Source organism: Myodes glareolus, chromosome 23 (assembly GCF_982192425.1).
Source record: "Myodes glareolus chromosome 23, mMyoGla1.1, whole genome shotgun sequence".
NCBI classification, from domain to species: Eukaryota; Metazoa; Chordata; class Mammalia; order Rodentia; family Cricetidae; genus Myodes; species Myodes glareolus.
In genome coordinates this window covers 50,488,404-50,505,604 of record NC_142048.1, presented here as the reverse complement: position 1 = coordinate 50,505,604, position 17,201 = coordinate 50,488,404, and the positions used below count along the sequence as shown (strand labels likewise).

The window sequence follows — 17,201 nt, the reverse complement described above, 5'->3', positions numbered from 1 at the left end:
ATCTTAGTAACTGCTCAGGAAGCAAGCTCTAGAAGAGCTGATGTGAGCCGCGTTCAGTGAGCACACCTGTAGAGGGCTGTGCTATCTGGAAAGACCTCCCAGCACTCACAGATGCAGCTCTGCTTTGGAAAACTTGTGTATGCCAGGCAGCAGCACCTGATCCGAGTGAGCAGCAGGTGGACACCAGGTCTCGTCCTCCGTTGGCTCTGTCCTAACCTCTGACCTTGACCTTGGGGAAATTTATTATATCTGTACTTAAATCCATGAAAATAATCTCTCGCTTCAGAGTTCTCCCTGAGCACCTCAAGAATGAATGCCAAGGACCACTACTCGGCATGGGCTCTAAATGGTGGATTTCATTAGAAAATAAGTTGATCTTGGAATTCACGCCAGACTGCTTTTAAGTCATTCTAGCATTGTAGACTCCAAAGATAACAGTGTAAGGTATAGCACATGGGTTTGGCCAACAGAGAAGTATTGACTTCCATAAAAGAGCACACATCCACCTGAACTCTAAATTGTGCTATATAACAAGTCACTCCCCAGTAACCGTGGGAGCACCTGTTAGTGCATGCAACAGCGTGAATGAGTCGTTGAAAAACTAAAACCACTGAGCAGAATATAGACTATACTGCTCCAGTTATATGAAATTCAAAACATGGTTATATAAACCTATAGTTGGTAGCAAAATAAAGATTAGCCTTGAGCAGAGAGGACCCAAGCAGCAAGGGGAACACAAGCCATCAGCTATGCTGGACCCCTCCATGTGCTGGGCTGGGGTGTCATTACACAGACATGTGAGAGTATGTTCATCAAATTATGTGCTCGACATGAGTGGACTGCAGGCTGTATAATTTACTCCCTGAAAACTGAACTGAGTTTCAAAACACAACATAGACCAGAGTCTAAGGCAGCTGATCCAGCAGTCCGGATGAGAATAACTAGAAACCTCATCTGGTGGGCCATTGGTGGGATGGGGAGCAATGGGGCCTGACCTGCTCTCCCAGTCTAGTTTAACAGTGCTTTGAGAGTGGCCTTTCCATCTTCATAACCTACGTGCACATGAAACCTCCCTACCCCTGAAAACCTCACCTGTCCTCTTGTCTTCAGATCTTTCTGCACGTGGGTCTAAGGCCTGGGAGCAGCTTGCATTGTGAACTCTGACTGAGTTACATGGGTCTCGGAGCTCTGCTTCTCAGTCGGGGTCCTGTGAAAAGCAGAGCTTGAGGGAAGTGGGACAGCCACCGACTGCAGGGTTTCATGTGCTCCCACGTGGCAGTAAGCGCCTGCCTTACAGCGCCTGTCCCGCAGCAGGACACTTTCCTCATAGCTGTATTAACAGCCAAGCACTCTACCAGACTGGACCCCCTGCTTCTCCTCCCTGGTGTCTTCCTCATTCAACGTGACAGCTGTGTGCAGTGACATAATGGCAGGGTTAGGGAACAAAGTGACGTCTACGGTACAGAACAGCTCTCTGAGACTGTTATAGGAAGCCCTTAGGTGACAAAACCAGCTGTACTGTCCCTTCCACTGTCCTCTGAGTGGAGTCTCTCCTGAATTCCCGGGAAGAGAGCGTTTCCCTTACATGTGTAAAATGAACATGACAGCGGGCGGTGGTGGCGCACACCTTTAATCCCAGCACTTGGGAGGCAGAGGCAGGCGGATTCCTGTGAGTTCGAGGTCAGCCTGGTCTAAAGAGCGAGTTCCAGGACAGGCTTCAAAACTGAAGAGAAACCTTGTCTCAAAACAATAAATAAATAAATAAATAAATGATGAACAAGACATGGAGATCTGTGGTTTCACATGACTTGTATTTAAAACTGTGCAGTTAAAAGGAGAAGCAGGTACAGATTTGTCATTGTCACTCCGTCCAGAGGGAACCATATTTAGTATGGTCTAAAGTTGGCTACACATTATAAAATGAACAGCTATTACCTAAGGGAATAGTTCTGATTAGTCCTCATTTTTAACTAATACGTTTTTGTCTCAACTATCATCACTTTGGAGAACATTTCACTGTCCAATGTAGTTAAAATTATACTTGCTAGAAATTCTTGTTAACCCTTTATTAAGGTCAAGTAAGGTTTTTAAAAGGAAAATTGAATCTGTTCCTTTGTAGTTAAAAATAATAAGGAATTTCACAAACATACCACAAATGTTAAACAGATAATTAGCTTGTGGTTGGAATCTGATGGTTTTATGTCACTCAGCAAAATGTAGTTTCTGTAGCAGCATTTTTGCATCCGACTTTCCCGTTAAAGAGCCCAGTTTGTTCAGGGAATTTTAAAGCTCCATCTGTGTCTAATAAGTGCTCAGGATTCCAAAGACTAGATAGTCTAATAAAATTCAAGACTCCAGCTATCTTCAGACTAATGTTTATCATTATCTAGTAGATATCCCAAAGATTGATATCATCTGTTGACTCTACAAGTTTAATAGCAGGAAAATGCCTTCAGAAACCCAGAGAGAAATCAGAGGGAGCACTACCTATGAGTAATTTTGTATCTTGTCCAGTCAGACATGCAGGTTGGCTGGTGAGCCACAGATCCCTGTCTGGAAGGTAGTGTGGGGCTTTCTGTTAACATTGATTTGGTTCTGACTTTGTTGAATAACAAAGCATACTGAGACACCCCCTCCTGGTCGCAGACAAACTACCAAAGCCTAAAGTGATAAAAAATGCATTTAAAAAGAAGTAGCCATTTTAATGGGCTGTGGGATCTGTGAGTGCATCTCCAAAGAGACCCTTCATCAGATGATAGGCAGAATGAAGTCATTGCACATGTATGCTCACGGTCCTCCTGTTCAGTGTTGAAAGGTACATGGGTATGTAAGAACAGAGATGCACTCTCTGGTCCCTACCTCAGACAGCGTAGAAGTTGGACAGAACCAAAACCTTTAAATCATGTAAGTTCTTATTCACATCTTGTTAAGTGTGGCTCTGATCTGATATCGTTAATAAATTCATAACAGTGGCAGTTTGTTGCGTTTGCAGCCTCTGACCTTTTCACGTGCTCCCACTCTGTTGTTGGAAACACGTGACTGTTCTGTGAGCTCTCACCACTGTTAACATAAGAAAGCCTATCGCATTCCTGAAGGTCCATCCAGTCTTGGTTTTAGCCAGTGCACTTAGCTGAGAGAACCAAGGGGTGACTAAGCAGATACTGAGCAGCTAATCCTGCTCTTAAAATACCACTGAGTGAGCAAAAGAAGCTATGCTACTCTGGGGGACTGTGTGTGACTCTAAGTCCATGGTATTCTGAAGGGACACCTGAGGAGGCGGGAGAGATTGGGACTGTGGGGACTCCTGAGGGTTGGGTAGTTAAGGCTCTGAGTATTGGGGGGGCATTGGAGACATTTTGTATGAAATGCCAGAACAATACAGAAATGCCACGAGAAAACCACAGGGTGAACTCAGGATTCCAGCACGGATTGTGGCTGATAAACATGCCAGCGCTGGTTGACCACTTTAGCCAGTCTTCCCGTCCAGTGTGGGATGTTGATAATGAAGGAGGCTGTGTACGCGATAGCTGGGGAATCTCTGCTTCCATCTCTCTTCTCTCAGCTATAGTCCTGGAACTGCCAAGCATATCCCACCACACACCCACACGCGCACACACACACACACACACACACACACACACACACCAACAGAAGGCAGTGAAAATATCTGACTTTACATCTTCAGGTTATACCAGTGAACTTAGCCTACTTGTATCACAGTCTTCTAATGGTTTGTTTTATTGTTAAGTAAGTGTGCAAACACAGACAGCCCAAGGAAGTAACCCCCAAGCAAATCATATAATAGCATGGACACAACATATAAACTTTATATACACACACCTAGACACCTCTCTCTCTCTCTCTCTCTCTCTCTCTCTCTCTCTCTCTCTCTTCCTCCTCCTCCTCCTCCTTCTTCCTGTCTCTCTCTCTCTCTTCCTCCTCCTCCTCCTCCTCCTCTTCCTCCTCCTCCTCCTCCTTCTTCTTCTTCTTCCTCTCTCTCTCTCTCTCTCTCTCTCTCTCTCTCTCTCTCTCTCTCTCTCTCTCCCAGAATGTCTATATTCCATACCCTGGATGAACATCAAAGTGCTATTTTCCCACCCACCCACTTTTACCTCCCATTTCATGAGTTTGGCAAAATTCCTGAGGCTGGCTCTGGCCAGAAACAAATTGTCAGAAACAATCTTAATGTTTTCACCTCTTTTTCTTCTGGTTGGTGGTCTTGACAGCCCAGAGTGGGTGGGCAGCTTCCCAGCTCCCTCTCCAGTATATCTTGGAAGAGAATGTTGGACTTTATACTAAAGGCCTTTCAAAGTGTCATACAGCCCAGCACGTGATGCCTAAAAGGGTGGCCCCTAGCTGTAAATCCATGAGCAGACAATTTCATGACATGTTTCCCCCTTTTTGCTGCTGGGCATTACTCCCAAGATACTCTGTAGGCTGCCAAAATAGAAGTCTTCAGTTTGTGGAGTTCAGTGGGGTGCTGTTCATTGATAACATGAAGAAGTGAGCCCAGGGTTGGGGACATGGCTCAGATGTAGAGAGGCACTGCCTGGCATGCCGAAGACGCTGGGTCTAATTCCCAATACCAAACCAACCAACCAACAATAAAACTAACCAGACGTGAGTCTAAATCCAGGCTTAGCCTTCCTCTTATGAGTTTGCAAGAACAGACATAGTGAAGGTGCAGATGTGTGTCCTGGAAGGCTCAGAAATTCTCCTCGGACAGGGCAGTATGAATAGTGGGCCTCATGGCCAGACTGATGACCAGACCAAGCCATCTGGTAAAACTGAGCCACTCCCATCAAACAAGAATGTTGGTGAGTAGAAGTATCCACACATGCCCAATTGTTCTTGATGGAATGTGACAAAATGGATGGGGAAGCCAGAATGTTTTCTTCCTCTAATGCCTTACAAATGTCCTCCCCCAAAGGCTAGGGACAAATAGTCAACACACAGACATTGCTCTTTCTCTGTGAGACTTGGTTAGTGTGATAAAATAACACATTTCCAAGACCTTTATCTTAGTATCTCGTCACTTAAGTCTCTATTTTCTTTCTTTTTAAAGAATTCTCTATTTTCTATAAAAGATAAAATATATTTCCATAAAAACTATATTTTTAGATGAATGATTATATTTTAAATTTAGTTTTGGGTTGCATTTTTTAAAAACATTGAATATTAGTTTAATATTTCCTTGCATTATCAAATTGATTCCAAGGTTTATTTACAGATAGGAAATGTTCAAAGGGAGAACTGCGCTAGAATCTGAGGCAGTAAAATTGCCTTCTGAGAAACCTGGTGGGGACAGGACGTTGGGAGCACCCTGTACTTGAGTCTCCTTGGATTGCAAAGATAATAATTCTTAATTTTGGAGGAGTGGTCCTGAGGGAATCATTAGGTTCACTTCTCAGAGTTTTGTAGGTTCACATCTTTTGCCATCTGGTACGGGCTTGCATTAGGATGTGAAAGTTAAGTAATTTCATAGGGAAAGATCTAATTAAAATACCCATTTAAAGACACCAGCCAGCATACCAGACCTAGAGTTTAAGTGGAGGAGGCAAGGCCTGTTCCTCTTTTTTCAAACTACGCATGAAACAGTCATTTTCATCCCATTAAACTGGTAAAACTTTTATCTTACAGCATTACCCATGTTTTAACTATTTTTATTTTCATCATATCACTTGGTTGTATCCCATCTTAAATATGCAGGCAGTGCTAGTGTCCAGCCATTTTTTAGGCCTGGCCATGCTAAGGATGCTAGATGGGAGAGAGTCCAGGTAGGAGAAGAACAAATGATGCTTCCTGAAACACAACTGTCAGTCATTCACAGAGTGTAGTGTGGAATCCAGGATTTTGTCTTCCATGCACTTGTAGAAAAGGCCAGGATCTGCGTGTAATTCCCACGGCTTTGCACAAGCGCTTTCTCTGGGTTATCAGACATAGTCCTTGCTTTTACAGCCTGGACAAAGTAGAATTTCCTGCCATTGCTAAGTGTAGAAGGTATGACCTGATGCCTTCTCCCCCTTTTAGTAGTTCCGCCACCATCCTTGCTTAGAAAGGAAAGTCCCACCTGCCTGCCTGATGAGAGCGTTGTCCACTCTGCTGGGTCAGCTGAGGGGGAGATATGCATATGTTACTGACTCTGGATGTGGGCCAGGGTGCTGACCCTTTCAGGTCACTTCCCTTTCATCTCTAACTAGAAGTTAAATTATTGGCGAGTCTGGCTATATATAAACGTTACACTTCATTCCTCTTACTTTAAAATATTTGTCTCTAGACATTTATTTTACATTGATATGTTTAATGGTTTTTTTAGAAGCTATGTTTCAGATAGCCCAAGCTTGCCTTTGAACTTGAGAGATACTGTGTATTGGCCATTTCCAAACATGAAACATGTCCATTCAGAAATAGTTGTGATTTCATTTTATACTGTTTTTTTTTTTTCAGTGACCAATTTACATTGCCCTCACACACCGTCAACACCCCTGGTCCCTGCCCTGAGGCTCCTTTCTCCAGAAGTCTGTTCATCCCTCTGAGTGGGGAAGGTCCACGTTTCCAAGCAGTCTTCTCCCCCTCCACTACCCTAGCACACAGAGCAAACACTTTCTGGATACTTGGACCCCTCAATCAATATTTTTTGAACAAATAAATGACCTTGAGTGGCTCTGACCCGGAACAAGAAACACCTCCAGACACATGATGGTGTTCACTCGCTCACGTCAGCAAGCTTAGAAAAAACATGCACTTCTGTCCAAATCCATATTCATATGCCCCTCTCTGCCCTGCCTGGCATCTCGCCAGCTGCAGCAGGTTCCCCTGCAGTCAGAGGAGGAAGGACTATACACTCTTCCTCTCCATGAGCTCCACTTGACTTCTGACCCACACAGAGCATGGTGCTCTCCAAACCACGTATAAGCTAGTTTCCAAGTATGTGTGGGAGATTGCACACCCCATGCCTGGGTAGGGTTGTAGGGAACTTTAAAGTGAGCTTGTGCCAAACATGTCTTCCTATACCTCCTGTTACTGCTCCTGCTTCTGAGATAAAAGCCTGGTTGGAACTGGGTGGGTTTTTTTTATATATATATCACAGAAAAGATACTAGAGCAGTGGTTCTCAACCTGTGGGTCATGACCCCTTCAGAGATCAAATGACCCTGTCACAGGGTCACTAAGACCATTGGAAGTCAGAGATAGTTGCATTATAGTTTATAGCAGTAACAAAATCACAGTTATGAAATAGCTTCCCAAGTGCTGGAATTAAAGGCATGCACTTTTGACTTTAACTTTGCCTATATCTTTCTTAATATTTTATTTTTATTTTTTTAAATTGTCTATATGGTGATAGGACTGGTTTTAACTTGTCTTTTTAAATACAACTATAGAAAATTTAGGAGTGTGTGTGTGTGGTAGAAGTTTGTGTAGACAAATGGAAGCCAGGGACAAATGTCAAATGTCTTTCTTAGTCTCTTATGACTCAAAGTCTCACAGAACCTGGATCTCACCAATTCGGCTAGAGAACTCCAGGGTGTTGTCTGTCTTTGTACTGCTCAACGCATGCTGGCATCCCAGATGCATGACACCAGTGTCGTGGGTTCCAGGGATTGTCGTGTTTGTGTGGCAAATAGGTCAGCAACTGAGCCTTCTTCCAGCCTTGACTTTTCAGTTATTTTATGTGTTAGAATAAAATAAGCACCATGGGCCTCATTATCCTCGTCAGCTTTCAGATAGGGTGACTAGCTTGCAGGTGAACTTCTTAATTACAGCGTATCTATTAGCTGTATAGACCCATTTTAATTCAGGTCAAACGGGCTTTCCAATATCAGCATTGAAACTGAATGTATTGTCTCCTGTCTCAACAGGAAGTGAGGCATGAAGGAAGTCATGCCTTAGCTCAAAGCCCTTCAGGCTAATCCACTCCATAGGGTGATACATAAATAGTTAATCCAGCATGTCCAGTGACCTTGTTTGACAGGTAGAGTCCACCTGACTACAGTAAATAAATTCCATATCCATGTATAGCAAACATGTATTATCCTTATGCACCATGAAGATTTAACATGTTCTGTGCCAGGTACATGCTTGCTGTGATAGCACACTGCTATAGTGAGAAGTTACACTGTACTGTGCCTGCACTCTTCAAACATACCACCCTCTCGGCCCTAGTGAAACTCACTCCCATGCCTCAAAATGATGATGCTAACCATAATGACCGTAATCCTAACAGTTGTTTCCCTGAGATCTTAAATAGGTGGCTTAATCAGCTTATCTAAATGAAACAAAAAAATGTTCCTAATCATATGCATATTTCCAAATTCAGCATGTAATTCCTGAGGGTACAGCGGCTGATCTCCAGGCTGCTGGGCAGCACGTTGACCGTGTCACAGAAGACGGGAAGGCATGTTTACCATAATGAACCAAGTTCTGTGTTCTTTAATATACAGATAAAGAGTGCTATTCTTGATCGATCTCTCTCTCTCTCTCTCTCTCTCTCTCTCTCTCTCTCACACACACACACACACACACACACATACACGAAGTTCCTGAGGGTCTGAGCTCCTCTGCAAACCCCTGTCATTTGTTTTCCCAACGGCAACAATTATGTTTCTAGGAACGTAACTTCCTTGGTCCCCCTACATTGGACTGATGAATTGCAGTTTCCAGACCTTTCTTCAAGGATGTCTTATTATCACTTTAAAAGAAAGAAAAGGATTGTCTTTCCTGGATTGTATCGTGTTGTTTAAAAACCAGCACTGGGAGGCCGGTGGCAGAGGAAATGTTTACATCAAGCTAATAAGCCTTAGCTGTGTTTTTCAAGTCGCTCTGTCTTAAAGTGGCTGCAGGGTTCATTGCTGTTTATAAAATATACGGCATTCAGTAGCGTGAAATAGTTGTTTATTTCCTTTCCATATTTCCTCTTGTTGGGGGAAAAAATGTGTTGACCTACCAAAGTACAATGCGCGTCAGTAAGCCAAAAGTCTGTATAAAATGTGTTTGGAATCACGGGACAGAGGTCTGTCTGTCTTACTGGTTGATCACCTGGTAGGATGGGGTCTGGCAATCAAGAGTTTATCTTATCCTTGCTTAACCACACCGTGAAGAGTGAGTCTTCCCCCTGTATTGTTCCGCTCGTGTGCTCCCCCCACATTCATTCAGAAGGCTGACACTTCCTTTGCATGACAGATTAAAGAGGCAGCAAGGGCTCTTTTGATGGTGTTCGTGGAGCTTTCTTAGCTTGAACTCCTTGGGCTGTGCTTAGCGCTCAGAAATTGAAGTACTATTCACCTGCCAAACTCACCAAAACTGTGCCCTTATTTTCCTTCCGGACAAGGTTTTGAAACTCCGAAAAAGCTGGTGAGTTTTGTGTGTAGATCAGGGAGGGCAAGGAAATAAGGAAACCTTTTTAAAAACAGCTCAAGAGAAAACACGTAAAACAATGAAACCAAATTATGCCTTTTCTTTCTGTGATAATCTATAAATAGGTGTTGGTCGTGTTGTTGCTTTCCTAGCTGTCAGGCTTATCTGTGGCTCATAGACGTGGTTTTCTTCCTCAGAGAAAAGTGCTTATTATTGCAGGTGCCAAAACACGGAGGAGAAAAACAAGCAGGGAGTGGGTTTAATCATTCCGAGTGGGTTTCATGTTTACTTTTTGTTTTTGTTTCCACGGCTGGAGCCCATAAACCTAGTGAACGAGCTGGCAAATTGCCTTTCTCAGGTGCACTGCTCAGAGCAGGAACAGGTGCTGATGGAGCAGGTGCCGCTACTGATGAGTAGATAAGCATGCGGCAGCCCCTCTGTGACAGTTAGCTAAGCCATAAAAGAAGGGCTTTTGAAATGCCACCGTGCTACTGTTCAAATATTTGCTAATAGACCCCAGGAAGGAGGAGATTGTGGCCACTCACTTGGCGTTCCTCCTCCTGTTCTCTCAGCTTTGCAAAGCTTCACAACGGGGGTGGTTTTCCTGCGTGTGAAGCACAAACCCAAGTGTACATAGCCCGGGCTCTGCTGAGCCATAAGCAGCGTGGCCCTTGGCAAAACACTTTTCCCCCCTTTTGGTTACTGTTTATCTTAGCAAAGGACTTGGTAGTCGTCAGATTAGAGTGTTTACTAGAAGGATGTGCCTTCCTCCTCTGTGGAGCTCTGCTTGCCAATATCCCTGGTGCCACAGTAGATGTGGATGGTCCTGAAAGTGAGCATGACAGTTCCCAAAGAAAGCCAAAGAGATAAGCAGATACCTGCAATCCCTCGTTACTGCAGACATTGGAACATGCACCGTCGCACACAGTAGAGGTCAGTGTTCAGGTATCTGACTTTTGGAAAGTACAGAAGCTGAAGAAATCGCCCAGGAAAACAATAGTGACACTGAGGGGGATTTTTCATTGTGTTGCCTGTAGTCCTGGGCAGTTTTTGTTTTCTGTTCTTTGATTTGAACGACTCCTCTCACTCCACAAAATTGGGGCTGGCAACACTCATTCATTTAGATTCCAGCTTCCAGTAAAAGCTGTCCACTTCAGAAAGTTGGGATATACATGAATAATACAGACTGGGACCCCAGCTCTATTCTAAGATTAAGGAAGGGTGTCAAACCAAGAGTTTATGGAGAAGTCTGAGAAAAATAAATTGTGCTTTTCTGGGAAGAAGTATTGAATGAAGTCTACCAACTTTTAAAAGATTTATATGACTTTAAATAATTACCTTGTAAGCATATGATGTCATTGTCATAGCGTTTAACGATTCATCTACTATCTACATGCTTTGTTTAAACTTCCTGTGGAATACATATGGTTCACATAAAGAAAACTCCAGGGTCATTTGAGGTTTTGTAGAAAACAATCATTTGTGAAAGCAAAACAGAACTTTCAATGTCTTATTTTGGTTACGCTCTATAAAAAGGCCATGAAACAGAGAGATCGTTGCAGCCCCAAGAACAAACTGTCAGACCCCTTCAGCCCAGCATGGTTTGAGCATAACAGCCCCACGTGGGGACAAGCACACAGCCTGTCTCTGGGACTGAGCGGGGCTGCAGTGTCTCCGGGACACTTGAGAAATACAGCCCTGTTTCCAGATGGCAACCCCGGCACAGCACAGCCCTGAGACTCGGAGAACATGAGGTTGGCTTTCTTTAATTTCCTCTCTTTTACCAAGAGTCATAATCTATTTTTGTAAAGAAATTCAGGAAATTGGTAAAGTACTTGACTCCATCCGTTAAGTATCCGTAATTAACATGATTGTCACGTTTTTCCTGGCTCCATGCTGTCTTGTTCACGGCCTCCCTCACATGGGTACAACCCGCTGAGAAGATCCTGGTAATGGGTGTCACTTAGCCCCAGCTACTCATACATAGCAGCGTGCGGATCTGCAGAGAGGCACACTTCCTCTGCTCGGCTAATAAAGATTCCTAAGCTCAGGGACTTTTCTGAACAGATTCTGGCATTCTTTTCAGAGAACTCTTTATTGCTCTTCACCCTGTGACTGCCTTACTCCAGGACAGCACAAAAGAAGCCATGCTTCGCTCAAGGATGCTTGCAGCCTGTCTCCATAGCCCCGGTCCCTGATTTAAAACGAAGCAAAACAAAACAAAAAAACAAAAAACAGGGCTGATAGTTCTTGCTCAGCAGAGCCAGCCCACCTTCCTACCTTCATCAGCCACTGTGTGTTGTTCTCTAGAATGTTCTCCAGCACCTGCAGCCTCTGTACAGAGTCGTCGTAGTCGAGGGGTGCGTCCCTCTGCACGGCGTTGGACATGTAGGAGCTGGAGGAAGATCGGCAGCTGTCGGTCTCCGGCAGCAGGAATGTGTAGCTGCAGGGCCCGTTCTGGACCTGGTATTGCCTTCTCCCTGTGCTGTCCACGCTCTTCCGAAAGTTATTGTAGGCTGAGGCCAAGACAAGATCACAGCCAAAAGTTAGGAAAACAATCTGCCACATTCTTTCTCTCTTTGGGTTTTAAACTGTGAGCTCAGCAAACTTGCAGGCACGTATGCGTCCTGAGCCCTCGGCTGCTGTCTAGAGCACAGGGCTGTGCTGCATGAACGAGTCCATCAGTGAGAGCCTTCTCCTCCCGTTCCTGAAGCAGCTTCGCTCCCAGCGCTGACTCTCCTCTTCTCCCCGGCACACAGGGAACTGTCCTGCAGAGGAAGGAGCAGCTCTGCTCACTCCAGAGGTCTGCACAGACTCTTTGTTTCTACCCCGAGTCTACAGTGTCAGTATCCGAATCAATCACTTTCCTTCCCTTATATGATAAGTTGATAAGAGCAGCCAGACATGTGCAGCCAGCCGCTCCGCCCCCTGGCTCACCCACTATCTTCCTGTAGGGGGTCACTAGCCAGGCAACAGGAAAAATCAGAGCATAGTGCTTGCTGCCCCGAAGGATTGTGCATTGCAGAAACCTTCTGGGAACAAGGACCAGCCACAAGGCCCCTGGGCATGTCATAGGCACCACCCTAATTATTTCCTAGAGAGAAGTTGGGGCTCTGTTGTCTGTCCACTCATTTGCTGGCTAAGTTTGCAGAGTAGCTGAGGGAAATCCCTTTAATTTTAAAGCACCGTGAAAGGTTCTGTATTTCCCTGTAGGAATAAAACTACAACTATATCAGAACTTTATTTTTGGTACCGAAAATATAAAGAGCAAGACCAGTCAGCTCTTGTAACTGTGCCTTTACAAATAAGGGTATAGTCCTGTTGGTATTATTTGATTTTTTTCAACTATTAGCCAAGTCATGTATAATTTTAACCCAGTTTAAATTGTGTTACCAAGATCAGTTTCTCAGCACTGACATGTTTATACCTTAAAACAAAATAACTTAAATATACAAACAAAACATAATACTTTGACCCTATTAATGGTCTATTAAGTTATGGTAGATATTTAAATGAAGTACATCTAGAGGGAACATATGCCCTTTCCTTTACTGTATGGGGATTTGCTGGAGGCTCATTGTTCTGTAACATGTTAATTAAATTAGTCCCAGTCAGTGGGCTCCAGCAAATCACTTTCCCCTTTTAATTAAGCACTAAAGCCCTTGGCCATAAAAGTCAGGGGCTGTGCTGACTTCTAAGGCTTCCAGCTCTGTGGCTCTGCTGGTCCAGACTCACTTCCCTTCATAACCAGAACTTAATGCTCCAGAGAACGGTACTGTGGAAACGACAGTGTCCGATGAACTGACTCAAAGGACGGCATCGGCCTCTAGAAAGCCCAGGCAGCTCCGCATTAGGCAAGCTTGACTTCTGGAGGATGCAAGAGTCAGGATTTTAGTTGTAGGTGAATCTGGAATCTGCACGGTGAATTTTGTTATTCCCAGAATCAGTTTGGAAGAGACTTTTTAAAATCTTTTTTAAATGCATGCTCTCAACAGAGTGGCTCCCAAGTTGCCACCAGAACAGGGAATCTTATCCCAAGGTCCACAGGCAGATATCATGGGGTCCATGAACTACTTAATTTCCACCAAGTGCTAATCAAAATTCAGCTTTTCTTGTATAAATGAGGAATTAGCCAACCACCCTTTTCCATCAGCAGAGACGTGTCCTTCTAACAGACGTCTCAAACCTCACAGTTGTTAGAAAGGACTCACAGGCCCCACAAACTGCTGGAGAGCTCTGTGGCCCAGAAAGACCAGAACTCGTGCTCCGCACAGACAGTTAATGGGGGGGAGGGAGTTTGATTCCTGAAAAATGATGCATGGTTCACTAATGCCGACATCCCTACTCAGAACACCCAGAAGTGAGTAGGCAGGCCTTAACTTCAGTGCTGTGTGTACTTACAGATCTTAGCTGCTCTCAGCCCTAGTTTCCCTACTTGAAAAATAGAGACCATTCTTTCTTTGTGGAATTTTCTGGATTAAGTTGATATATAAGGAACAATTTAAGATTGCTAACTCCCTTTCCTTACAGGTTGTTTTTAATAAGTGGAAATTAATTTGTTTACCATGAAACAGTATCTTTATAGTTTCGTACTTAGTCTCTTGGGGAAAATCTTTTATTTGTTTGGAAAAGCTCAATTCAAGGCTTTAATATTATGGTTTAGGTTAGGACCATTCAATAGTGTTCCAGGCAAATCAGGATGTTTTACAAGAAGAAACATGGGCAAAGAGATAGGCCAAGTACCAAGTGAAGCACTCTTCTGGGCAAAGGGTGACTCACATCAGGACTTCTGCTCCCAAGGGGATCATGGGACATGGACAGAAGGAGACCATAGACAGCACTGTGAGACTCCATAGGAGAAGGTAGCATAACCTCCTGGGGACGCAAGGCCTCTGTGCTTTTGCTATGGACGCTGTCCTCATCCAGTCCCCCCACAACATAACAGGGGCTGTTTTTCATAGACTCTGAAATCAGCAAGGCTTTCTTGAGGAATGAGATGGTAGAGACTTCAAGCACTATGGATTTTCCTAATCTTGATGACTGTATCAGTAATCATGGCAGCCACTGGGCAGCTCCTGGCCTGTCAGAACAGCTGGAGACCAGCAGGACTTTCTTCATGAACACAGCACTCTACATCTTTTATTATTTCACACCCATGAAATAGTCTTTTTGTATATTTTTCAATCATTTAAGAATGGTAGAGATCAGAGAAAGGCATGGTAGCACATGCCTGTAATCCCAGCACCCAGGAGGCTATAGCAGGAGGATTGTTGCAGGGTTCAGTTCAGCCTGATCTACATGGAGGCTTAGTCTCAAACAAGCTAAATGCACACACAAACACACATATGTCTGGGTGCTATTGTAAAAATACCATTGCTGGCTCATACACCCAAATCGGTTATGAGTTAGAAGCAGGAGGAGGAGTCGGTGAATCCACACCCTGGGGATGGAACATATTCAGTGAAGCCTCTCACTATTGAGTCCACATCCCTCATGAAAAGAGGGCCTTCACTTAACAGTGTGGCATATGCCAGGGCAAAGCCCAAAGAGAGATGACACTTCGAAGCCGGTTATAAAGCGCTAGGAACATGACACCATCACAAAACACAGTGTGACAGCCCTAGGGCCGCAGGAACTCAGAGGGGCATACCCTGTCGGGACTGCAGCAGACTTCTAAGAGGGCTCACAGGAGACCCTCATAGGACACAAACTCCAGGGAGGCGAGCAGAGACTGAAAAGACCTCTCCTGCCCAGGCTACTAGTGCCACCAGCCAGTGGCCGACGATTCCCACCATAGCTTGGGGTCGCAACTGAACATCTCAGGCCCCTCCATCTTTCTCCAAAGTGCTCCTTTTCTATAGAACTTTGACTTCCCTTGGTCACTTGCTGACAGGATTGCTGAAGCAGACGAAGACACAAACTAAGGGATGTTGTCGCTGGTTTCCTAAAAGCCGCCCTCGGCCCCCATCACTTGTGTGGAGCAGCTGTGCACGGTGCTGTGTGTTTTCAACATTGCATGTGTGTTCTGCCAGGTTACACGTAATCAGCTGGAACTTCAGAGCCCCATTTATCCTCTCAAGAACTGTCTCGGGGCTGGAGGGACGACTCCAGTTCAGGGCACTGGCTGCTCTTCCAGAGAATCCATGTTCAATTCTCAGTATCCACACAGCAGCTCACATCTGTCTGTAACTCCAGTTCCAGGGCTTCCGACAGCCTCACACAGTCAAAACAACTTTGATCCGGGGGGGTGGGGGACTTCTTTACGGTTCTCATTAAACCTTGTTTTATATATATATATATATTTATATATATATATATATATATATATATATATATATATATATATTACAAGAAAGACGTAGTTATCTGTTTCCAGAAAGGAAACTATCTATAAAGACTTAAACCAAACAAAACCACAATAATTTTATTAATTCTCTGGGAATTTCATACAATGTACTTTGAACATATTCACCCACCTATAACCATCCGTACTCCCTCCCACTCAACTTGAAACGATAATGGTGCTAACAGTTTCTTCTTTTTTCTCTCCCTCTGTCCCCTCCTCCTCCTCCACATTCAGTCCAGTTTTTGTTGCCACGAGTCGTGAGTGGGGCCTACTCTGGTATGGGCCAGCCTAACAGGAGCCACATCACTAAAAAAGTAACTGATTCTCCCTCTCTCAGCAGCTGTCAGATGCCAATAACTTTTCAACTCTTGGTGGGATTTCATGCCTACACCCACTCTGGGATTTTGACTGACTGTTGCTTGCACAGGCCTTACCGCATGCTATCTCAATATCTCACTGAGTTCATACGTGTATCGGCCCTGCTGTGTCTGGAAAGCGCCGCTTCCTTGATGTTATCAACCATCTTTGGATCTTATGGTCCTTCTGCACTTTATTCCACAAAGAACCCTGAGGTTTGTAGGGAAGGATGCGTCACAGGGACCCTTAAGCACCACCCCGTGACATCATTTTACCCTATCCGCCGAGGGAAAAGCTGCAGGGTCTGCTGCAGGGTCTGCTGTAGGCTCTGACTTCCCCGACTCTTCAGGAATCTAATCTCACAGATCCCCGCCATCTCTAACATAGCATCAGAAGGGTCAGAGCCTCCAGCTTGCCTAGAGTCACCCAGAAGATGCCTGACTCTGTGCAAGAGGTATCCTTAGAAGGCAGGTGCTGGCTCACATTTTTATATCGGCACCAAGTGGACAGCTCCATGTAACCTGTGCCAGAGGGCATTTGTGAGTAGCTCCCGTGGCTTCCACTGTCACTGTGAGCCAGTTTACAGAATGTCACTAAGAGTTCCATCCTTGTCAGATAAGTGGGTAGACCCGGGGCCTCTCACCTGACCTGGAATAACAGTAGCCCTCACCACATAACAAGGGGCATTTTACAAAAGCCTGTGTTATTATATAAAAAAAAAATGATACACAGAGCACTCAGACCCTGTCCAGGCATGGGGTCCCCTGGTCCACAGTCCCCTGTCCGTACCCTTACCAGGCACAGCAGACTTCTCCTTCCATGTCATCGCTGCCTACGGCCCTGGCTTGCTAACTGGTGTGGGCACATCTGGCCAACTTGGACTGCATTTTTGGAAAGTACCTTATTGGTATATGAGAGACTCAGTGCTGAATTACCCTACAATGTGAAGCTGGGACACTGTGTCTTTGTGGTCAGAATGGCACACTTGGAACTCTCAGGCACCTGGCATGCAAGAGTGGGGAGAGAGCCGAGGGACCTCTTGGCCATCTCTTCTACTGCCCTTGGCATCTTTAAAATTGGCAAAATAGTAGATATGTTTCTATATACACCCAAAAGTCATTTGCAAGGAAAAGCATTAGGAACTC

The 17,201-nt window shown here is 44.7% G+C and overlaps 2 protein-coding genes across 7 annotated transcripts in view; one reads left to right on the top strand and one right to left on the bottom strand.

Annotated features, from left to right (window-relative positions):
• Angpt2 (angiopoietin 2) overlaps positions 1–12,351 on the bottom strand; it is a 48,101-nt gene extending 35,750 nt beyond the window's left edge. The window contains exon 1 of the mRNA XM_048456283.3: positions 11,634–12,351. Coding sequence (XP_048312240.1) covers positions 11,634–11,921 — 288 coding nt within the window. The 5' untranslated portion in view covers positions 11,922–12,351. The remainder of the gene's footprint in view (positions 1–11,633) is intronic.
• The window catches only part of Mcph1 (microcephalin 1), a 194,206-nt gene that overhangs the window by 119,474 nt on the left and 57,531 nt on the right, over positions 1–17,201 (top strand). The gene's annotated exons all lie outside the window — the stretch shown is intronic.